The sequence below is a fragment of the Microtus pennsylvanicus genome, chromosome 2, assembly GCF_037038515.1.
Source record: "Microtus pennsylvanicus isolate mMicPen1 chromosome 2, mMicPen1.hap1, whole genome shotgun sequence".
NCBI classification, from domain to species: domain Eukaryota; kingdom Metazoa; phylum Chordata; class Mammalia; order Rodentia; family Cricetidae; genus Microtus; species Microtus pennsylvanicus.
This window is the reverse complement of record NC_134580.1, coordinates 99,539,280-99,563,068: the sequence shown is the minus strand read 5'-3', so window position 1 is coordinate 99,563,068 and position 23,789 is coordinate 99,539,280. Positions and strand designations below refer to the sequence as shown.

Here is a 23,789-nt window from a genome sequence, read left to right as displayed (position 1 = left end):
GAGGTAAAGTCCTGCCGTTGTTGGGTAGGGCTTTCTCAGGCTGGCACATTCATTTCCATGTTCCCTTGCCCTAGCACCATATTTTTTACCCCTTTGAGTTGTGTTATCTGCTTACCCACCCAGTACCACTGCTGTATATTTCAGGTATTTAAAGACAGTAAAAGCTAACCTTTGTTAAATATTGACTGGGTGAGGCATGGGGCCCAAGTGTTTCCTTCATATGCCAATATAATCCCTTAGAATTCATTTTCCATATTTTTGGGAATGTAAGAAAATTTAGGTAACTTTCTCAATGTGGTAGAATAAGCCAGATCTCAAACCTAGGCAGGTTTGACTCTAAAGTCCAGTGCATACAGTGCATAGACATAGCATCCCTGCCTCTGAGACTTTTTTTTTTTTTTTTTGGTTTTCCGGGACAGGGTTTCTCTGTAGCTTTGGAGCCTGTCCTGGCACTAGCTCTTGTAGACCAGGCTGGCCTCAAACTCACAGAGATCCGCCTGCCTCTGCCTCCCGAGTGCTGGGATTAAAGGCGTGCGCCACCACTGCCCTGCTTCTCTGAGACTGTTTCTGATGTTGGTTTTATTTCAGGGAGGCATGCATGACCCGCTGTCATCTTAGCCTCCTAGTGAACCTGATTCGGCTTCTTCAGTAGGTATCGTTTCCTTCTGGAGGACTTACTGGGGCACATCTTAGCATGGGTGTTCTAGAATGGTGGCTCACTTCCCTTCCTAGGTGTTGGCGAAGGGTATTTGATGTGGATTCACCTCCATGTAAAGACACTTTAGCACTCAGTACTCGCTGCACTATTCTGGTGAGAGTCTACAATGGAATGGGACAGTTCTTGGCAGTAATGAAAAGTTTTTGTTTGTCCTTTAAAGGTTGCTTCGAAACATCATATATTCTGGGGAAATTAGAAACATGGGCAGTGAAAAGTGGATTGAAGGCTTCCAAATACTGTACTTTTTCCTGTTCAAGTGGCCTTAGAAGTATTTGATGTTACAGAAATAGTACCAGTTGATTTCCATACATGAAAACAGCCGACTGCCCACTCTAATGGTCATTTTAGGTTTAAATGTTTTGTCTTCATTGTAAATTTGGTCCTAGGTTGTTGGCCACTTAGAGTGATTGGTTTTATTAATGGTCTTTGGGTCATAGCATAGACAAGCTCATTAGGACATGGCCTTTGTCCAGGCAGTGGTCTGTGTATCATTTCAGTAGCTGTGCTTGTCCTTCCTAGGTACAGTGGGGGCAGGAGAATTTGTGAGCCCCTGTGAGAGCGCAGACAACACAGGTGAACCTTCTGTCCTGGAAGAGCCAAGAGGGCCCCTGCCCCTCAACAAGACCTTGTTTCTGGGCTATGCCTTTCTCCTCACCATGGCCACAACTAGTGACAAGCTGACCAGCCGCTCTAAACTACTAGATGGGCCTACAGGAAGCAGCGAAGAAGAGGAGGGTAAGTTCCCAGGGGCTCTGATCCATGCACTGCCTTTCCATTTCCTTTGTGAGGCAGTGGTTCTTTTTGTTAAGGCAGGGGAGTGGGTCAGTGTTTACCGTGATTCTGGTCAACTAAGTAAAATTAACTTGTGCCCTACTTCTGATCTGTAGATTTTCACAAAATTCTCAGTGAGTGATTCTCAAGATAAGTCTTGGTAAGCAGCTGGGAGACAGATTTTTTTGTTTTGTTAATTTACATACTACATAGATATAGGTACACACTCAGATATATACTTATAGATTTATACATGGGTATATTTGTTACCCAAGGGCAACTTGGAAGAATCAGTTCTCTTTCCTCCTACCTTAATGGGTCCCAGGGAGTCAAACTCAAGTTTCCAGGCTTGGTGGTGCCTTTGCCTGCTGAGTTATCTTCCTGGCCTAGGGAGTCTCATTCTTCATATAGAAAATGAATGATAAAAATCCATCAAAGTTAAATTGCTTTTTTTTCAACAATAATGGCAGATGGGATTAGAACACGGTGCTGGCTTTACCTTCCTAGAACCATACAAGTCAACCATGTTTCTGATGACTTGCTACCTTTTCCATTTACGCTCTAGCACCTACTTAAGAAAACCCATGTGGAGGATGAGTTTTATTCTGAATAGAAGAGATTGTGGTGTCCCCAGTGCTCTAGGAAATTAGCTTCTAGGCCCTTTCAATTCTTGGACCTCTCATTAACCTTAAAATAATTATGTCATTTATGTGGCATCTCTCACTCTGTGTCTATGTGGAATCTGTAGTCCAGTGGACTGACATGTATCTCAGAGGTCTGACACGTGTGTGGTGTAGGAGACAATGTGTAGATCAAATATAGTGAGTGACAGAAATCTCCAGATGTCTGTCCAAGCTAAGAACTAGATAGAATGTTGTTTATAAGTTAGAGTTAAGCCAGTGGCTGTGGTGGTGTACGTCTTTAATCCCAGCAATCAGGGAGGCAGAGGCAGGCGGATTTCAGTGAGTTCCAGGACAGCCAGGCTACAACAGAGAAACTCTGTCTTGAAAAAAGAAAATAAATAAATAAAATAAAAAAACCAGGTAGAGTTTCGACTAATGTCGAGTCTTACAAGAAAGGAATCAAAATGAAGGAATATGATTGATATAAAATGGTACAACTGAAGATGTGTTATGACTTTAATTATTCCTAACTACTCGCCAGTTCTAGCCTCAGAAACATACGGCACAGGGCATGGGAAGAGATCAGTGGAGCTACATTTAAGATTTCTATGGTTTGGAAGCTGCATATGAAAAATCTGAGTAGAGATGCTCTGGTGATGGGCAGCTGGGCTATGAGAGCAGAGGTAGTTTGTGTCACACAATTCAGATAGGTACTGTGGAGGAAAAAGTATGCACTCAGTGACCTAGCCCGATCTCAGTGTTAGGAGTCGCTGCAGCTGCCTGGCATTATGTTAAAGATGGTTTGCAGCCTTGTTTTTCCAGTGTTGCTATAACAACCTAGCCCTTGAAACCAGACTTCACACAGCAGTTCCATATAAGCGTGTGTTGCTTGGTGCTGTATAGCTCAGAAAGCTGACTGAATAATGGGAGTCCCTCAAATTAATAAATCTGTGTGTCTGTCTAAGCCTTTACAGATAACTGCAGAATAGAAAAGGAAGCAGCAGTTACAAATAGGCATTAAAGTAGCACCTAGGAAACCAACCATTATTATTAAAAATAATTTGGTTATTTTTTTCTATGTATATATAGAATTTTTAGAAATTCCTCCTTTCAACAAGCAGTATACAGAATGCCAGCTTCGAGCAGGAGCTGGGTATATCCTTGAAGACTTCAATGAAGCCCAGGTGAGGCAGTTTTTTTTTTGGCTACTCACTTTCTGTATTGAGAAAAGGGCCAAGAGGGGTTTGGGAAGTTGGCTGAATTTCAGAGTGCTGTGCCATTCTGCCACCTCAGCCCAGCATTTTCATTGTACAGGAAGAGAAGCTAGAACCCGGGGTGAGGTGGTAGTGGTGTTGAGAGAGCAATAGAGCTATTGTTTTGCTGATTCTCTAGCCTGGAAGGTTGGGTGGGTACCTGGTATGGTTGACCCTTGAGATTTAGGTCTTCCAAAAGCCATAGGTGTGATAGGGTAAATGTTTCAGAAAGCAGTTTGGGCTTCTCAGTGAACAACACAGCCTTAGGTACGAACACAGATTAAATGGTATTTTTGATACCAACTAGAATTCTTCATATTGGCTCTCAAGGGTATATATCAGGTGCAGTCAGGAAAGGTTTCCCTAGACACCACCAGACCTGTCAGCTGGGTTCTTTTTCTTCCAGTGTAACACAGCCTACCAGTGTCTCCTAATTGCGGATCAGCATTGCCGAACCCGGAAGTACTTCCTGTGCCTTGCCAGTGGAATTCCTTGTGTGTCTCATGTCTGGGTCCATGACAGTTGCCATGCCAACCAGCTCCAAAACTACCGTAATTACCTGCTGCCTGCTGGGTATAGCCTTGAGGAGCAGAGAGTTCTGGATTGGTGAGTGTTTGGGAGCCCGTCTAGAGCCGAGACAATAGGAAGACTAGCTTTTAAGGAAAGTCTAGTAATCTAGTTGGGAAAACAGTGTTAACTAGAAACTGGAATGTCTGTAGTCAACTACTTTATTGCTAGCGTCTCATTCTACATTGGCTGGGAACCTTCCGAAGATGTGGGAAGATTAGGTCCAGTATCCCCTATTAGTGGAAGCACTGAGATTAGGATTAAGTTTCAATCATTAAACTTAAACGGGAGGGAACTCAGAAGCATAACTTGATTGGCTTATTAATAAAGTCTAGGATCCCAGAGTGCATACCTCATCAGAAGAGAGGCAGGACTTAGTCCACTACGTGACCTAGTTAGGGAAGCATTCGGATGTGCAGGAGTGAGTGCCTTTGCAGATGAGCTAGATGAGCTAATCGTTAGTTATGATGGGTCATACTAAGGTTCTTTCCAGTTTCCAAACACTGCATCTCCAACTCCTTCATAGGCAACCCCGCGAAAACCCTTTCCAGAATCTGAAGGTACTCTTGGTGTCAGATCAACAACAGAATTTCCTGGAGCTCTGGTCTGAGATCCTCATGACTGGAGGGGCAGCCTCCGTGAAGCAGCACCATTCAAGTGCCCATAACAAAGGTACCTGGAAAGTGTGTGTTCGCTGTCATTCCAGGGATGTTCATAGACTCACAGCTGTTAGCCTGTGTGGTCCAAGTCTCAGTCATTATTTTTAAGAGAAGTCCCATCTTCAAAAGGATGGGTTAGTGTAAGAGAAGGACAAAGCTGTTCCTGCTTTTATGTCTCCAGTGGCATTTCTGTTTATTAGGTCTACAAGGTTAGCAAGTGGTGATGACAACTTTTATTTTAGGCTATGAATATACAGTATCTGTAAGAGGGCTTTGGTTGGCAGAGTAGGAATACTGGCTAGAAGGCACCTGTTCTTTTAATAAGAGCTAAACTGAGTGTTCTTTCCTCATTCACTTCCCCCTACTTCTTGCAGACATTGCTTTAGGGGTATTTGATGTGGTGGTGACAGACCCCTCATGCCCAGCCTCGGTGCTCAAGTGTGCTGAAGCCTTGCAGCTGCCTGTGGTGTCACAAGAGTGGGTGATCCAGTGCCTCATTGTTGGGGAGAGAATTGGATTCAAACAGCATCCAAAATATAAACATGATTATGTTTCTCACTGAAGATACTTGGTCTTACTGGTTTTATCCCTGCTATTGTGGAGATTGTGTTTTAATCAGGTTTTAAGTGTGTCTTGTGTGGAATTGTATTCTTTGCATGAATCTTGTACATAGTTTTATTTGCTGAACTTTTATGATAAAATAAATGTTGACTCTCTTTGGTTGTAGTAACTTGAGATTTCTTCATCTGTTTCTTTGAGCTTAATCTCAGAACATGGTACTATAGGATCTTCTCTTAAGTTTCCCAGCAGGCTTAATCATCACTTTAGCAGTACAGCAAACAAAGGAAGATCCGTCAAAGTCACAAGGTTATCCCAGGCCATCTAAAATGTTCTGCTTAGAGTACAAGAGGGCCTAGATAAACAGTGCCAAAGCTGAACGGGGTCGAGGACACTCTGGGTATCAAGACCATTAAGACCTGAGCTTATTAACAGCTGATCTGTGGTACTCAGAGCTGAAAGGGAAGATGACCAACTGGTATGAATGGACAGTGACAATGAACTTGACAATTTTCTGTAAAGCAAGCGTTAACTGTCACAACTGCTGGAAGCCATTCCTTCCTGGCACTCAACATTGTCCCCATTAACAAACAACCTGTCACTCTCTAAATCAAGGCTACTTACTAGTCTTTATGCTCTCTATAAAGAGCCAAACAGTAAATACTTTAGGCTTTACAGTCATTTCGTCTGTCACAATTTCTTGTCTTTTGCTGTGAGATGAAATCAATCATAGACATTAGGTAAATGAGTATGTGTGATTGTTTGAATAATACTTTATTTATAAAAACAAGCAGTAGGCCATTGTCTGCCATGCTTTGCTTCTAGAGGTAACAATGGAAGGGATCCTCTGTAGTTGACAAGTACAGGCTTTCACAGTGGGTGGTAAACAAGAGAACAATCAGGGACTACAGACAGGCCCAAAGACTGCACTCTTGTCCATTATGGAGTATTTCCTTTGTTTATGCTGATAGGAACATTAGTGACTTCACTATCTGAGCATAGGGAGAAGTTTGCAATTTTCACTGTCTAACATCTGAACAATTTGACCACTGTCATCTTTAGCTAGAACTACCCCCTATTACCAGTCTGAAAGAATTAGAGAACCTACTGGCTGAATTGTTGAGGTCAGGTTTTGAATATCCTTAAAGGAGGCTCTTAAATCTTAAATTTCTGAAAACTAAAGGCAATCTGTATAGTTATAAATTATGTGGTACAGAGGAGGGAAAGTCTTTTCTAAGTTGGTGGTAACAACTAGATGCTGACCTTTACATAAGAATTTCTTTTTTACATGTGAACCAATCCTAAACATTTTATTGGTTCCCATTGTTCTCTGTGGTATCTTCCATACCTTGAAGAGTCCATAGGTACATAGTAAATGCTCAATACACCGCTGTTGCACAAGTGAACCCACCCAGCAGATGTCTTAGTGTAAAGGAACAAAGCCTTTGAGTGGTCGAGAGATAGCTGGCCCTAGTTCCCCTACAGGAATGGTAGGGAGGACCTCTGGACTGCTTCTAGAAGAAAAGGTAGCATCCTTTCACCAGTCTGCAGGCATCTTGTGATGCCTGGGGAGGCTTATCACAGAAATCAGAGCGTGGTAGGACTGATGGTTACTTCATTTTAAGAACCAGTTTTCACATCCCGAAACTATAAAAAAGAAAAAAAGTTTCATTAAATGCTATGCTTTCCCAAGAAGCATGGTCATCTGAGGTACAGCTGATGTTACCTTGATACTCCAAAAGATGTCTGGCTTCTGCTAAAACTAGAAAGAATGACACCGCTGAGGAGCCAGCTACCACTGGATGTCATTATTAGATTTAAAGTCTAGAAGAGGCAGTGGCCAGTGAAGCATGGTGCCACAGCTGCACTGCTAGTACGTGTCAGAGCAGATTGTGCAAGCCACACTGCCCCTTAGAACATACATAATTAACACAGAATTCACCCTCAGCTGTAGTATTTCACCATGCTGATGATTTTTACATAATCTCCAGAAAAATTATGAAATAACTCCCCTCCCCCCACTTCCTCTATCTCTGAGCCTTGCTTATAAAATGAGGGCGTTTGTAGATGAAGGTTAAAGTTCCATTTTGGACTTTTACAACTCATTAACTTCCTTCCCCAAACCTAATGAGTTCCCCAAGGATTATTCTTACCTGCCCAGAGTCCCACCAGCCTGGGTATAATACTTGTTATAATCTAGCCGGAGCAGTAACTGAGCCAAATCTGAATTGATCTGGTGATTCCGAACACTGGAGAGAATCTTGAAGAGGAGTGAAGACTGGCGACTAAAGCCCTGTTGAGAGACCCAAGCTGTCACTACCCATGCAGAGTGCTAGGCGCCTGGGGTCCTCTCAGGGTCACATCCCCATTTCTGTCAGCTCCTAAAACGACTCTGACTTCTTAATGCCATGTCCGTGAAATACATGATTTCCATGAAAGTACTTTCTCATTAGTAAGAATTTGAAGCTCATTTCAGATTAATATATTCTATCACATACCGGGATTGCAACTGAGCTTGCTTTGTTACAGGAGATAAATATAGTCTCAGATTATAATTACAAGTGAGCTGGGAGGCTGGTTCAGGGAAGGAAGTGGGATGTGAGAAAATGAGCACAAAGCCAATGCATACTTGGTGGGCTGAACCTATTCAGGGCTGAACTATTTCTGAACACTGTGAGGCAGTACATTAATCATCTTCAATATCCACTGATAGCAACGCTTTTATCTTTTTATCTTGTCATTTCTTTGTCTGTTCTGGGATAGGCTTTACTGGGCCAGAGCAAAGGCGGTTTGCTCAGCGGGGTGGGGGTAGGAGCATGTAGCCAGTGGCCAGGCAGACTCACCTTCACAAGAATGCTCAGCTGGGCAGCCCCCCGTTCATCCAGTGGACCCAGGTTCTGACTGACCAGTGAACAAAAACTGTGACAGAGATCTAGGATTTCATTCAGGCAGTGAAACACCTACCCAAAAATATAGTTGTTGTTAGGAAATGAAGGAAGAAACTTCTGAAAATGCAGGGTTTGGGAAAATAGTCTAATAGCTGACCTCCCCTGTCTGAACTCCAGACACTACCCACCCTCAAGTTGTCTAGCCCTCCCAAACAACATGCAAGTTAACATCCCTTCCTGGGACAGCTGCATTCTTTGTCCCCCTGCACAAAGCCTCCACTCTACTCGCCAGTAGCTCGCCATCCTTCATCAGACACACTGCGCGTGCTCTTGCCTTTGAGCTATGAGCACTGTTCCCTGGGATTTCTTTTCTCTTTAGTACCAGTCAAGTCCCATTCTGTGAAATGGTCCTTCCCCACTGCAGCCTCTAGTGAACTCCGCCTTTCTCTGTTGTAGTATCTGTGTTGTTTACTGGCAGTTGTCCAGGTCACGTGTGCTGTTGCTGACTTTTGTATGTACATCTTGTTTTTCCAACTAGATTGTGAGCTCCTTAAGGGCAGAGCCATGACTTATACCTCTTTGTATCCCCAGTGCCTTGCATACAGTAAGCACTCAATAAAGACTTCATTATGATGACCTGTTCTGACGTTCTGCTTTTCCTCAGGATACACCCATGCCATGTAAGAACAGTGCCTATCACTGCTGTGGTTTTTTTTTTTTTTTTTTTAGCTCACAGAACCCTTTGAAATACTGACTACTTTAGTTATTCTTCCCTTATTTGGCAAGTAACAGCCCCAAATACCAGAGCAAAAAGAAGCCAATACCATTTATGGTTGGCGTCCTGAGCAGTACAACTTGTTCACCCAGACATTCAAGTATAAACACTATAGGGATTATTTCAGTTTCTCACTTTTCATTTTAGGATTGGAACTAGCTGTGTGCTTTAAAAATTACTTATGCCTGGACCCCAATCTACATGTTTGACTTAGATGTCCTTTGGCCTTAGGTGGTCACAAGGTCACAGATGACTCGAGGAGAGCTTCCACAAAAGTGCTAAATGTGTGTACTTGCAGATGGGACACACAGTCAGAATGATAAGACACTATGTGCCTATGAAGAAAACTTTCAATTTATTGGTTGATCCTGGTGCTGTAGAGTCAGGCAGACTCCTGTAACACTCATTTCTCCTGGGGATTAAATACCCAGTTCTTTATCTACACCTGCTCACCACACCCTATGGAACAACATTTCAGTTCCCTTTTACTGCTGCCTCTTTATTTTGTAAAAATGGAATTGAACAAGGACTTAATAGTTTCCTATTTTGTCAATTCCAAGAGCCTGAAGGAATATGCTAGAAGTGCTCTCCGGAACCCACCGCTCTTACTTACAGGTTTCAGCAAAATAAAGGACTGTGCCAAAAGATTGCTTAGGAAGTGATCGTGTGCCAATCGGATGCTCTCAAAGTCCCGCGTAGAATTGATCTGATGAAGAAGCTGTGAGAACTGAGACTCCAGCACATCTACCTGACAGACAGATAATTTGTTTTAGCACCTGGCACATCCTGAGTGCTCTATTTTATGGTTCTTCTCACCTTTTAGTATGAGTATGAGTGTGTGTGTGAATTGTTCATGCTGCAGGATACATGTGAAGGGCAAAGGACAGTTTTCCAGGGTCTGTTCAGTCTCCTTCTACCATGTAGGTCCCAAGTCATCAGGCTTGGTGGCTCTAGCCTTCACCACTCAATCATCTCACCAGCCCTCATCTTCCTTCTAGCCACTTTAGGCTGACCAAAGACATACTTCAATTGCTGAGCCTTGTAAAGTGTGTGTGTTGCTGGGGCCTTGTGTATGCAAGAAGAAGCTGTAGCACTGAGCCTCATACCCTGTCATCTGTTTCTTTTGACATAGGGTCTTGCTGTAGCCCAGACTTTATGATTCTCCTTCCTGACACTTCCCAGTGTGGATGTTATAGTTGTATGTCAACAGGTCTGATTGATTGTATAATTTCTGTTTTTGAGACAGGGTCTTATGTAGGCCAGGCTAGCCTCAAACTCACTGTATAGCTAAGGATGACCTTGAACTTCTGATCCTCTTGCTTCTACCTCTCAAGTGTTGGGATTATAGACTGGTACCATCATACTCTTCCTGTATGCTATGTAAGTATTCTACCAATTGAGCTATATTCCCAGTCATGGTTGTGCAAATATATATATATATATATATATATATATATATATATATATATATATATAAATTACACGTTTTGTTTGCATGTGTGTATGTATATCACATGTATACCTGGTGCCCACGGAGGTCAGAAGAGGGTGTCAGATCCTCTGGGACTACAGTTATTGGATTAGAGCTACTGATGTTGTCAGCTACCATGTGGGTGTTAAGAACCCAACCTGGGTCCTCTGCACATGTGGTTAGCATTCTTAACTGCTAAGCCATCTTTCCAGCTCCATGGTGTGTAATTTTTAATAGCTTCAAATGTCTTTGCAGACCACTCTCCCCTACCCCGGCCTAATCCACTCATGCCTCATCTCTTCCACTGACTGAAATGGTCAGCAACAAGAAGCTTGTCCAACATGTAGCCAAGGACAGGTATGGACTACATGCAGTCAAGGGGCAGCACAAAATTCTAAAATGAGATTCTTTTGGGAGGGAAGGGGCGTGGTAACTGTTGCATGGTTTTTGGGTGTGAACTCTGTAAATGATGTCATGTTACAATGTCAAAAGACTGGACATGCGTGAGAATTCCAAAATATCTGGCAAACAAGTATCTTGAAGCCTAAATCCCTTTATCTATGGATATCCACTTCCCCTTAAAATGCCAAGAAACATACCTAGTGATGTAACTCCTAAATTTTCTCCAACTGCAGCATTTTACCAGATACAGAACTGCTCCATCTCAGTGTTCTCTAGGCTCCTTTCCCACCTCTTCCATAAACCGCTCAGAACATACCTGGAGATAGTACTGAAGATTATCTACTAAGAAGGCCATGTGATTTCTTAGGCGCCACTTGACTGCATCTGTCTGGTTAGATTTGAGGTGCTTGCGCTGCATCTGAAGAGCCCAGCAGTGCTGTAGTTCAGCCTGGACACGGCGCACACTCAGTAAGTACTTGAAAACAACATTGTACCTATGACAGAAGCATCACTGAGATATGAACCTCAATCTAACATCCCTTCACACAAAGACAGGCAGGCTAGAAGAGTGGTGAGAAAGTGAAATGAATTTCAGCTATACAACACAATAACTAAGCCTCAGTAAGAGAGCCAGTGTCCTCTTTTGATCCTGCAGTCATTCACATCACACATACCCCATAGACATACTTATTAAAAAGACATTAAAATATTTATTAAATATTAAAAACCAAATACCTTAAAGTTTAAATATTAAAATACTTTTATTTTATATTAAAAACATTAAATTTTATAAACACACACACACACACACACCCTGTCTTAAACCAGGACTGTGGGCATCTGTGAGCTGTTAAGTCTTTGAGTCTCTGGATAAGGCCTGTACACCTGATGAGCTCTGAACCTGTTGCAGAATCCTCCAACAGCCTCACCATTTCCTACTTATGCCCAGTCTGCCCAATTTCTCATTATTGTAAAACAGTAGGCATGTTGTGGAGAACAAGCTAGACGGGGGAAGACTGAAGAGAGATGTCTTCCTCATTCCTGTAACCACAGAGCATGGGGCTCCTCATCCTTTCTCAGAGTGCAGTGTGCTTTTCTCATCTCCTTCCTGGGGATCTTGGGTCCCACTGTGTACGGGCAGTGCTCCTCCCAAGAACTATAGTTTCAGGGCTGTTACCTCACTTATTAATGTGAGATGCTGTTTGTTGTTTTAGTCAACTTGACAGAAGCTGGAGTTACCTAGAACAGGGACCTTCAGTTAAGGACTGCTTTAATCAGACTGGGCTGTGGGCAAATCTGTGGGGTGTGTTCTTGTGTTCATGATTGATGTGGAAGGGCCCAGTGCACTGTGGTACCACACCTGACCAGGTGGGTCTGGGATGTATAACAAAGTAAATTGAGCAAACTGAGGAGCAAGCTAATAAGAAGCACCCCTCTGTGGTTTCTGCCTCTGTTCCTCCATGAATTCCTTAGGGTGACATCCCTCAATGAAGAACTGTTATCTAGACATACACACCAAATAAGTCCTTTCCTCCCAAGTTGTTTTTTATCTTGTCTTTTTCATAACAACAAAAAACTAGAACCTGTCTAGCTCCTGAAGACAGGCAAGTGTGCACCTCTGGCTCACTAGTGTAGAAACCAGCTGGACGACTGGCTCACTTCTACCCCTCTTACTCCTGTTCACACTTACTTCTTCCCTTGGATATAAGGTGGGAAATATTTACTTGGGAAAAACTCAGAAATACTTACTTTTCTAAGACGGCTGGGGTGAAGAGAATATGTAGTGGCCACTGTACTTTGTAGGAGAGACCTAGAGCTGCCCAGCCGGAAGCAGGGGCTTCCCGTGGGGAAGTTTCCCGAGAATGCCCTTCTTTTGGCTGGGTGGCATCTGCTAAAGTTAAGAAGATAATGAAAAATACCTTGGTTAATTAAAACCAGAGAGACCAAGATGAACTGCACACATAAAATGAGGCCTCAGTGGTGTTAAATAGCAGCAGGACTTATAGAGGCAACAAAGGTAGAGGGGAGGAAGCTTCTGTGAGGGCTTTTCTGAGATGTGTTTTAGACAAAAATATAGATGCAATCTCAAAAACCTATTGTAAGTCGGGACCACGAGGGGTGCACCCACTCACTGAGACAGTGGAGCTGATCTACTGGGAGCTCACCAAGGCCAGCTGGACTGTTACCAAAAAAAGCTTGGGATAAAACTGGACTCTCTGAACATGACGAACAATGAGGGCTGATGAGACGCCAAGGACAATGGCACGCGGTTTTGATCCAACGCAATGTACTGGCTTGGTGGGAGCCTAGCCAGTTTGGATGTTCACCTTCCTAGATATGGACGGAGGGGGGAGGACCTAGGACTTACCACAGGGCAGGGAACCCTGACTGCTCTTTGGACTGGAGAGGGAGGGGGAGAAAAGTGGGGGGGAAGGGAGAGGGGTGGGAGGAGGGGGAGAAGAATGGGAGGAGGGGGAGGGAAATGGGAGGCTGGGAGGAGGTGGAAATTTTTTTTTCTTTCTTTTCTTTATTCTCCTTTTATCAATAAAAAAAAATTAAAAAAAACCTATTGTAAGTGATATTTCATTTGTATTTAATAAATAAAACTTGCCTGAAGATCAGAGAGTAAGACAGCCATGCTGGTCAGCCATACAGACCAGGCAGTGGTGGCACACACCTTTAATCTCAGTAGCCACACTAGTTTGCCACAGAAGCCTGGTAGTAGTGGTGCACGCCTTTAACCCCAGCACTAGAGACAAATATAAGACTGGAGGAGACAAGTCTCAGCTCATTCTCATTCTGAGATTCCTGGAGGTAGGATCACCATTTCGGTCTGAGGTAGAAGTAAGAGCCAGCGGCTGGTTGCTCTGCTTTTCTGATCTTCAGGTTGAACCCCAGTATCTGTCTCTGGGTTTTTATTATTCATGCTACAACCTATGGACAGAGGAGCTGAACCTTTCTGGAATTATGTTTGTTCTTATACAAAATTAGATAACTAGACTAAGTGATCCTAAGGTCCAGAACTAGAAGATGCAGAGAGGAGGCAAGTGGAGAATAACAAACCTTTATGGTCCTTCCCATGATACTCGATTGTCAAGTGTAACAGAGGGAGAAGGTTGTCGTCATCTAGCAGCACCTTGTGTGCTGACTGTTGAAAGGCCACGTTTACATCTGCAACAAAGACATAGGAAAGCAACATCTGTGGTTTCTGTCTGACCAGCATTAATGTCTCCTTGTCCTTGTTATAACAATCCTGAGAATCACTCCTGCTTAGTACAGTTCCTGTAGTGTCAGCGGGGTTGGCAACATCCAGTTTTTGGGGAGGCAGCATGATCAAATGGATCTTGACAGGTAACATTTTATAGACTTGATCTGATCCAAGCCAACCCAGAGGCTCTCTTCAGACTCTAGAAGAATGCAGCTCTTTTCAGATCAGTTTGAGTAATATTTAAATATGGCAAGAGCAGCAGTTGGTTGAATGACCCTTTCACGGGGGTTCCAAATCTGATTCCTGCATATCGAATACTGACATTATGATTCGTAATAGTAGCAAAATTAGTTATGAAGTAGCAACAAAAATAATTTTATGGCTGGGTGTCACCACGACATGAACAACTGTATTAACGAGTCACAGGGTTAGGAAGGTTGAGGACCAATGGGCTGGAGCCTGTTCTGCTGGCCAAGAAGACAAAATTTTACCTAATTATCTTTGAGATAGTATGAGAATCAATAATTTCTATCCTTTTTATTTGCTTAAATGAGTCTGAACTGGCTTTTCTGCTATCTGTAACAAAAGGTACAGTAGATATCTATTGTCTCATTAAACTATAAAACACCAGTCTCCATTTTCCCTCCTATTTCCTTTTTCTTGGCTTGGATTCTTCCTACATTCTCTTCTTGTGTCTGGAAGGAGGCAGCCATTAACTAAGGCCTCACTTCTTCATTGTTACAATGATCGCCATGTGACCCGGGGAGGGCCACTTAAAATATAGCACTTCACTAGACCTCTTTAATTTGCTGCTACAGACCAGGCTGGGCTGTTACAGATGGGGGTGGGGGTGTTCAACAAAGGTAAGGAGCAAAGTCTTTTTTCTTTTTTTAAAAAAAAATATTTATTTATTGTGTATACAATATTCTGTCTGTGTGTCTGCCTGTAGGCCAGAAGAGGGCACAAACCCCATTACAGATGGTAGTGAGCCACCATGTGGTTGCTGGGAATTGAACTCAGGACTTTTGGAAGAGCAGGCAATGCTCTTAACCTCTGAGCCATTTCTCCAGCCCCAGGAGCAAAGTCTTAACAGTACTGAAGACCGTTGTTCTGAGACCCAGTACAACACAAGCACAAGGGAGCTTTAGCTCTAACTAGACTTTCCCAGGTTAGGTTGAGGTGGCTAGAGCACTGGCAGTTAAGAGCACTGGCTGCTTCTGCAGAGGACCCAGGTTCTCTTCCACACGCCCACATGTAGCTCACAAATGCTTGTGACTCAAGTTCCTGCTCTTCTGGCCCGTGCAGGCAAACATACAGCACACAACATCAGCCAAGAAACACCCTGTAACTTGAGCAAGCTGTTATTCTCAGGGCCACGGGACAATTACCATGCTCTGTCACTGCAGTGGGTGGTGTTTTTAACATGTGTTGAGCTGTGTCAATGAAGGCCTGGAACAGTTCTCCTCGTCCCAGAAGGTAAAAGTCTTTAATGATCTGAGGAAAGAATTTCAATATACAACTGAGTAAATCAGAGCCCAGAGGCCCTTACTACCCGAAAGAATCAGACAGACGCTATCAGTCTGAAGGACACAGGCTTGGTATTTAGAAAGAAGCATACAGGCAGCCTTGCGGGAGGACTCTGTGTTTGATGGCATTCAGAGCACAACAGAGGCAAGTGAACGTGAATGTTTATGGAGTACAGAAGCTCTGTGGCATCACATATGATTTCTCACCTGCGTAAACAAGTGAGCCTACCACAGAAGTCTAGGCAAGAGTGCTTTTCACAATCACCTCAAGAGTTATTACCTTCAGCTGACCCAGTAAGTCTGACTCCTCGACCATTAGCTTCCAGAGGTGCTGTGATGAGATTAGAACAAAAACAAACAAAAACACTTAAGTTCATTACAGTGAACCCGAGTTCAGTTAACCCTAGGAATGAACAGATAGTTAAACAGAGAGAAACAAAACAAAAACCTATGTAAGATAAAACTGTGCTGAAATTAATGGTAACAGCTGCATATACAACTGTGAAATTAAAAACCACTGGATTGGATATCATTTAAAAATATCTACAATGCTGTTTGTGTGAATTTTGTATCAACTTTTTGTTTTGTTTTGAGACAGGGTTTCTCTGTGTAGTCCTAGCTGTCCTGGAACTTGCTCTATAGACCAGACTGGCTTTGAACTCAGAGACCTACCTGCCTCTGCCTCGAGGGTGCTTGGATTAAAGGCTTAAAGGCGCGCATTACCACCACCTGCCCTTCTTGATCACGATTTATGAAAAGTAAAAAAGTAAAAAAAAAAAGACCTGCTTGTCATTCCAGAACTGGGAGGCTGTAGCAGGAAAATGTTCACCAAGTTCCAGGCCAATCTTGTTTATGGAGCAAAATTCCCCCCCCCCCCCTTTTTTTTTTAAAGGACTGGAGAGATAGATTAGCAGTTAAGAGTACTGCTGGTCTTCCAGTGGATATGGGTTTGATTCCCAGCAACCACAAGGTGGCTCACAACCATCCACAACCCCAGTTCCAGGGACTCTAGTACCCTTGTCTGGCCTCCGAGGACACCAGGCGGGCGGGCATGTGATGCAGATATACATGCAGGCGTAACACCCAAATATGTAAGAAAAAAAAATCATACAACTCATACATGCATTGAAATACTACATGAGAGGCTGGAGAGAGAGCGGCTCAGTAGTTAAAAACACTGACCCAGGTTTAATTCCCAGCACCCACCTGACAGCTTACAACTGTTTGTAATTCTGGCACCCGTGAGAAAACACCATTGCACATAAAATAAAAATAAATAAACAAAAGTCCTGAATACTACATAATTTTCCACATATACATAATTTGTTTAGTGTTCAAGTTAGTATCTTAATATTTAAATAAGAAGAAAAAGAGAAAGACAAGTAAAAATGACCTAAAGAACTTATAAATTAAGGGAAAATAAGAAACAAAAGCTAGCTCTAATTAGTTTATTAATCTTTTTTTTTTTTTTTTTTGGTTTTTTCGAGACAGGGTTTCTCTGTAGCTTTGGAGCCTGTCCTGGAACTCCCTTTGTAGACCAGGCTGGGCTCGAACTCACAGAGATACGCCTGCCTCTGCCTCCCAAGTGCTGGGATTAAAGGTGTGTGCGCCACCACCGCCCGGCTTAGTTTCTTAATCTTAATAAAAGCCTAAAAAGATGAAACAATAATGAGGAAAATGGGGGCTAGTGAGATGGCTCAGTGAAGAAAGCAAGCTAAGCAAGCACAGGGACCAGAGTTCAGGTCTCAGGTCCGCAAGCAAAAGCTGGGTAGAGTGCTCATGCCTACAGCAGATGCTGGGAAACAGCTCACAGTAGGGCCTGGGGACTCACTGGAGAAGAACCCTTGGTTTTGTGGGAGACGCTGTCCTAAAAAGTAAGGTGGAGAGTGAAAACAGAAGACATTGGAGGCTGACCTCTGGGGTGCATGTGTGTGTGCACACACAGGCAACATAAATACATATACCACAAACACACAAAATAATTTTTAAAAGACAAAATTTAAATAAACAAAACATAGTTCAGACAAGTAAGTATTTTTAAAATTAAATCTACCTGAGATAGTTAAGTGCTGCAGAATATCAACATTGTTACACACTGCTGTGTGAGCACCAGCCTTCAGAGGCCCAGGGACTGAAGTCCACGGAGTCAACCTGACTTTTCTATCTGCGGGAGGAAAATCTAAACACACCCGGATCTCACCCAGGGTGCTGAGGAATGGCAAGCCTTCAGCACGTCTGAGAAACTGAAAGGATGCAGAGCAGAACTACTGGACAGACAGACAGACACACGAGGACTTTTCTGACGGCCAAGGATGAGTTCTTATTTTATTATTTTTTTTGTTGCTTGTTCTACTCTACTCTTTCTGTTCTGTTCTTCTGCCCTGGTGTTTCCTTCCGTCTCTCTAGATGTCTTCCTCCTAGCTACTTCCTTCTACATCTTTCCTGGTATTTCCCTTCTGTCTCTCTAGATGTCTTCCTCCTAGCTACTTCCTTCTACATCTTTCCTGGTGTTTTCCTTCTCTCATGTCTTTATTTTCTCCCTTCAGCTTCTCTTCCCCAGCAAAATCTTTCAAGCAATATAAAAATTACAATGTGGTTACATTCTATTTTCAAGTGAATGATTACAATAAATACAAGTGAAAAACAATGTTTTCTATATCTCTTACATGAGTGAACATTTTACACTTTACAAGTTGTTTTAAGAACCCACATACATTTATACTGAACCAACTTATTATAGATTAACATGTAAGCAAGCAAAGTATTTTTCTCAGCTAGTTCTTTCACTGGCAGGCTGCATTTTAAAAAAAGAATCAACCAAGAAATCTTTAAAGAATTACAAATCTAAACTTTTTTTTTTTTTTTTTTTTTGGTTTCTCGAGACAGGAAGTCTGTCCTGGAACTAAACTAGCTGTTGTAGACCAGGCTTGCCTTGAACTCACAGAGATCAGCCTGCCTCTGCCTCCCATGTGCTGGGATTAAAGGTGTGCGCCTCCACCGCCTGGCTACAAATCTAAGCTTTAATATATGAAAAGTAATCAGTCATCTCTACTTTAAATCTTCAGGGTGCAGACCCACTCATCAACAGTTTTTGTATCAAGCAGCTCTGGGTAGAAATGGGTACAAGGAATTAATCAACACTTTTGATCACCAACCCATGCTAGCAGGAAAGGTTTGTCAGCAAATAGCCAGGCTGTCATTGTTCTTGTTTCTTGACCTCAACGAGTTCCTCGCTCAACTATGTGCCTTTCTAAATTTTAAGTTGTTCCCCAAGATTTTTCCATCACAAAGCCACTAACGAACACACTTTAACCTAACTTTACTAACAATTCTGTGTCTCAATTCTTTCTAAGGGTGGTGCTTAAATGATTAATCTGCTTCAGCAGCAGTGCTTGGAAAAATCCATCCTGTCACTGTAAGTACCAGAACACTTCCCAGTGAGAGCCTTCACACAACTATAGATGCTGAGGGATGTGGTGACCGCAGAGGCTATGCTCAACAGCAGCATGAGTCTCCAAGGCTCACTCAGACATGGCTTTGCCAACCACCCAGCCCAGCCATGTTTCAGAGTCCCAGTGCTGCCTGTTGGTCCCTTCATATGGGCTCCCAAAGTTGAAAGAAGAAATTTTATGGTAAATTTAGTTTCAAACCTACTCAACTGGTAAAGTTTTTCTTCCTGAAGAAAGCCTGGCTTAGATCACTTTTTAGAGAGGTTCACACTTTCAGTAACAATTCCTAATATTAACTTTTTAACAACAACAACAAAGGAACAAGACAGATAATAGTCTGCAGCTGATAAAACTGAACATCCCTTAAGATAAAAACTCCGTCAAGTAGGAAGAGAATTCTTTAATAAACTTCTGTTCTAAAAGCCTACAGTAAATGTCATAGCAATGCAGTAACTAGCTGTATAATCTCTAAAGTCAAGTAATCAGAGACATCCATTATCACTCTATTGTTTGACACGATTTATACAAACAAAGCCAAGCTGACTAATGCATCATTAAAAATTCTAGATGAAAAGAAGCAACAGTGTAGAGGGAAAAGGTTTAAACACTGGAGGAATTATTATAAAACATTACTTTCAGATGATGTCATCTTTAATACATTTTAAAAATATTGGGCTGGAGAGATAGCTCAGAGGTTAAGAGTACTGGCCACTCTTCCAGAGGTTATGAGTTCAATTCCCAGCAACCACATGGTGTCTCACAATCATCTATAATGAGATCTGGTGCTGCCTTCTGGCATGTAGGCATACACGCAGACAGAACTCTGTATACAAAATAAATAAATAAATAAATCTTTTTTTTTTTTTAAAAAGTTATAGACTGCCAGGCAGTGTTGGCACATGCCTTTAATTCCAGCACTTGGGAGGCAGAGACAGGTGGCTTGCTGTGAGTTTGAAGCCAGCTTGGTCTACAGAGTGAATTCAAGTATAGCCAGGGCTACAGAGAGAAACCCTGTCTCAAAAAACCAACCAACCAAACAAACAAAAAAACAAAACAAAAACCAAAACAAAAACCAAACTATTAACACCCTTCATGTTGCGGAATATTTGTTTAACTATGTAAAGATGCTTGCATTTGTTCAGTTACATATGTGTTGCTATTTTACCTTGCCTGTCTGAGGCACCTGACTAGTATAATAAAAAGCTGAATAGCGAATAATGAGGGAAGAGGTACAGGCAGAACTTCCGTGCAGGGAGAGTAAGGAAGAGGAATGTAGGATGAGGCAAGAAAAAAAGAGATACCAGGGAGACCCCAGGGGCCAGTCACCCAGACATGGAGGAAGCAGGAAAGTAAGACATACAGAATGAAAGAAAAGTAAAAAAAGCCCTGAGGCAAAACACAGTTGACTAGAAACAGGTTAAATTAAGTTAAAAGAGCGAATGGGACAAGCCTAAGCTAAGACCAAGCATTCATAATTAATAATAAGTTTCTGTGTCTTTTCTGGAAGCTAATTGGCAACTACAGCCAAGTTGAGAATCTGTAAGATTACCATCAATAAATCAGCACTGCTATTTCTCTAAATAAACAACAATCTGAAGATATAACTAAGACTCTTACATACACACAAATTAAAAATCCTTATTGTGAAAATAGTAACATATATAGTTAAGTACATACATCATAAGTTTTCATCTTGAAGTTCATAATCAACACACCAATGTAAGTGCCCTCAGTTCAGGAAGTACTAGCACCTAGAAGCCCTACTCATTCATCCCTTCCCACTTGTCTCAAGGGCTGGACCATCACTGTGTCTGCTTGGCTATTCTAAAATTCTTGTATACAAATGAAATACGTGGTTGATACTAAAACACAACACATACACACTTTTCATCACCCAAACTCATGAATGTTAGAAATTATAACTAAAGTTTCCCTGTTAGTCAATTAAATTAGTAATTGAAACAAATCTGTAGAAGGTTGAATTCTACTTCTATTTTTTAAAAAAAAGGGAGTTTTTATTTATTTTCTGTGTAAGGGTGTTTGCCTACATGTGTATCTGTATACAATATGTCTGCCTAGTGCCTGTGGGGGTCAGAAGAGAGCACTGGATCCCCTGGAACTGGAATTACAGATGGTTGTGAGCTATACTATGTGGGTCCTGGGAATCAAACCTGAGTCGAATCCAGTGCTCTTAACCACTGAGCCATTTCTGCAGCCCCACAGAGAGCTCTTTCTCTTTTTTCTACTTCTTGCCCTTTACTTCTCTCTAAACTCATTTCTTCTAGAACAATATTAGAAGACATACCTCAGCCACAGTGCTGCGAATTCGATCCACCACCTGCTCAAAGTCCACAAGGCTGAAGAGTGGCTGCTGCTTGAGCCGATGCAGTTCTGCAGCAAAAGTGTCCTCCTGGTTCTTCAAGATGGAGCCTGTGGAGTACAAAGGTGCTACTGTCAGACAGGAGCCATTAGACAGGCTGCCATGACAGTCACTCTAACCCAACATGCTTTGGGTCAGTGCCAACAGAACAAGAGGATTCTTTTTTTAAGGTGTTCTTTCATTTTTTTATTAGTGTTTTGCTTGTATGCATGTATACATACATCATAAGCTCATAAGCGTGAGGGTGTTGGATCCTAGAGTTACAGACAGTTGTGAGCTACCATGTGGGTGCTGGGAATTGAACCTGGGTCCCCTGAAAGACCAACCAGTGCTCTGAACCACTGAGCTATCTCTCCAGCCCCACAGGGGATTCTTACCTTTCCTCGTCAGGTTCACATTTTGATTCTCAAACATCTGAACAGATTCTCCAACAAAGAGGATTTTTTCAGCAACCCTCACTGGAATGTAGGACGGTAAAATCTCCATCCGCAGGGAAAACTGCTTCAGGGACGGGGCCAGCATGTTCTCTTCCTCAATTAGGCGCTAGTCAAGGAAATAACCTGTCACATGAAGTATGACGATAGGTCTTAGCTCCTCTAACCCATGATCTATGTTACTGGCAAGCAGGGTTTAAATCAGAAGTTGTCAGCACTTGTGAGGCAGAGGCAGGTGGATCTCTGTGAGTTCGAGACCAGCCTGGTCTACAAGAGCTAGTTCCAGGACAGGCTCCAAAACCACAGAGAAACCCTGTCTCGAAAAACCAAAAAAATAAATAAATAAATAAACAAACCAGCAGTTGTACAATTCTTAAATCACAGCGCTGGAAACGTACTCCGTTTTCATGGAGAACAGTGGCATGATGGAAAGCACTGAGTTTTGATGTGGGAGTGTCATATATCAACCTGTTCATTTCATTGGTTAAGCAGTAAAGAAACTGCTTGGCCCTCATAGGTTAAAACATAGGTGGGAGGAGTAAAGAGAACAGAATGCTGGGAGAAAGAAGCTGAGTCAGGAGTCGCCATGATTCTCCCGCTCCAGGCAGACGCAGGTTAAGATCATTCCTGTTTTTTTTTTTGGTTTTTCGAGACAGGGTTTCTCTGTGGTTTTTTGGAGCCTGTGTCCTGGAACTAGCTCTTGTAGGCCAGCTCATGGGCTACACAGATTATAAGAAATGGGCTAGTCCGAGTGCAAGAGTTAGCCGAGAAAAGGCTAGATATAATGGGCCAAGCGGTGTTTAAATGAATACAGTTTCTGTGTAATTATTTCGGGGCATAAACTAGAGCTAGCCATGTGGGCAGCCGGGTGCCAGGAACGCAGCCCAGCTGCTCTTATTTCAACAGAGTTTTGGTTCTTTTTATTTTGTTTTTAATTTACTTTTGTATACACAATGCGTGTCAGTGTGGGCACACATGGGCCAGAGCGTATGTGTGGAGGTCAGAGGACACCTCCTTTCTTGAGACCAAGATCTCCTTGTTCTGCTGTGATGCCAAACTAGCTAGCCTTCAGACTTCCAGACTTCTGTTTCTGCCTTCCATCTCACTGCAGGAGCACTGAGATTACAGGTGTTCACACTATAGCATCTGGCTTTAACATGGGTTGAACCCAGGTCCTCACACTTGCAGAAGCACTCTGACCTATGGAGTAAATCCTCAGCTTAGCACTGTTTTTAAATATAAGGCTTTACTACTGTGTCAGGTGGGCAGATGCTTAGTTTCCTCATTTGCACAATTCCATGAATTGGTTGTAATTCTCCAGGCCTCATGTGTGTGTGTTCGCTGTCAAGACCTATCTCAGACTCTTCTCTCTTGATCTACATTTTTCAGAGAAGCATCTTATGTGGCTTCACTGGGCATCTTAGCAGGTTGTTTTAATAGGCCTGAAACTATCAATGCTGTGGACCTTCTACTAGACATTGTACAGAGAACCTCTTGCAGCTTCCAGTGGGCTGCTGCTGATCACTCCGTGCTTAGCTTCAGAGCAAGCTATACTACTCTTCCAGGCTAAGCCCACTGGACATTTCCCACAGGCTTCCTAAACTCAATACATCTCATATTAGTCCTTGAGCTGGGAATATAGCTCGAAGGCAGAGTACTTGCCTGGCCTCAGGTTTGAGCCACACAAAAACAAACACCAGCAATACGCACTGCCTGTCATCACTATTCACTTAGCGCCTAACTGCTAAAGGCTAAACTTCTCTCTTGACTCACGGCCAGTCTCTAAAGGGCTATGGATTCCATTTTCTAATCACCTCTCAGGCTTCTGTCTGCCTCCACATTCACTGTGTCCATGCTTGGAATGATTGTTTTTTTACCTAAGAATCCCAAGCCTCTATTAACTAGTCTATTTGCCTCTGCTCTTGGTTTTTGTTTTTGTTTTGGAGACAGGGTCTCACTCTGTAACTCAGACTGATTTAGAAATCCCTATGTAGACTGGGGTAATTCTTCTGCCTCCGATCTTGGATGCTGAGATTACTGCTATGCAATACCACATCCATCTTTTTGTTGTTATTTGGAGCAGGGAGAGAGAGGGTCTCACTCACTC

The 23,789-nt window shown here is 42.6% G+C and overlaps 2 protein-coding genes across 8 annotated transcripts in view; one reads left to right on the top strand and one right to left on the bottom strand.

Annotated features, from left to right (window-relative positions):
* The window catches only part of Tp53bp1 (tumor protein p53 binding protein 1), a 90,150-nt gene extending 84,708 nt beyond the window's left edge, over positions 1 to 5,442 (top strand). For all 6 annotated transcript variants that reach the window (XM_075961922.1, XM_075961921.1, XM_075961926.1 and 3 more), the window contains 5 exons: positions 1,238 to 1,453; positions 3,202 to 3,296; positions 3,772 to 3,971; positions 4,459 to 4,604; positions 4,966 to 5,442. In XM_075961922.1, coding sequence (XP_075818037.1) covers positions 1,238 to 1,453; positions 3,202 to 3,296; positions 3,772 to 3,971; positions 4,459 to 4,604; positions 4,966 to 5,153 — 845 coding nt within the window. In that variant the 3' untranslated portion in view covers positions 5,154 to 5,442. The remainder of the gene's footprint in view (positions 1 to 1,237; positions 1,454 to 3,201; positions 3,297 to 3,771; positions 3,972 to 4,458; positions 4,605 to 4,965) is intronic.
* Positions 5,443 to 5,902: 460 nt separating this feature from the next.
* Tubgcp4 (tubulin gamma complex component 4) overlaps positions 5,903 to 23,789 on the bottom strand; it is a 37,121-nt gene continuing 19,234 nt past the window's right edge. Inside the window, exons 8-18 of one of the 2 annotated variants that reach the window (XM_075961954.1) lie at positions 21,626 to 21,791; positions 21,174 to 21,298; positions 15,700 to 15,750; positions 15,282 to 15,387; positions 13,749 to 13,856; positions 12,435 to 12,576; positions 11,002 to 11,179; positions 9,426 to 9,560; positions 7,993 to 8,109; positions 7,303 to 7,442; positions 5,903 to 6,796 (exon numbers count right to left, since the gene is read on the bottom strand). In XM_075961954.1, coding sequence (XP_075818069.1) covers positions 6,784 to 6,796; positions 7,303 to 7,442; positions 7,993 to 8,109; positions 9,426 to 9,560; positions 11,002 to 11,179; positions 12,435 to 12,576; positions 13,749 to 13,856; positions 15,282 to 15,387; positions 15,700 to 15,750; positions 21,174 to 21,298; positions 21,626 to 21,791 — 1,281 coding nt within the window. In that variant the 3' untranslated portion in view covers positions 5,903 to 6,783. The remainder of the gene's footprint in view (positions 6,797 to 7,302; positions 7,443 to 7,992; positions 8,110 to 9,425; positions 9,561 to 11,001; positions 11,180 to 12,434; positions 12,577 to 13,748; positions 13,857 to 15,281; positions 15,388 to 15,699; positions 15,751 to 21,173; positions 21,299 to 21,625; positions 21,792 to 23,789) is intronic. The other variant, XM_075961955.1, reaches the window with a different exon arrangement.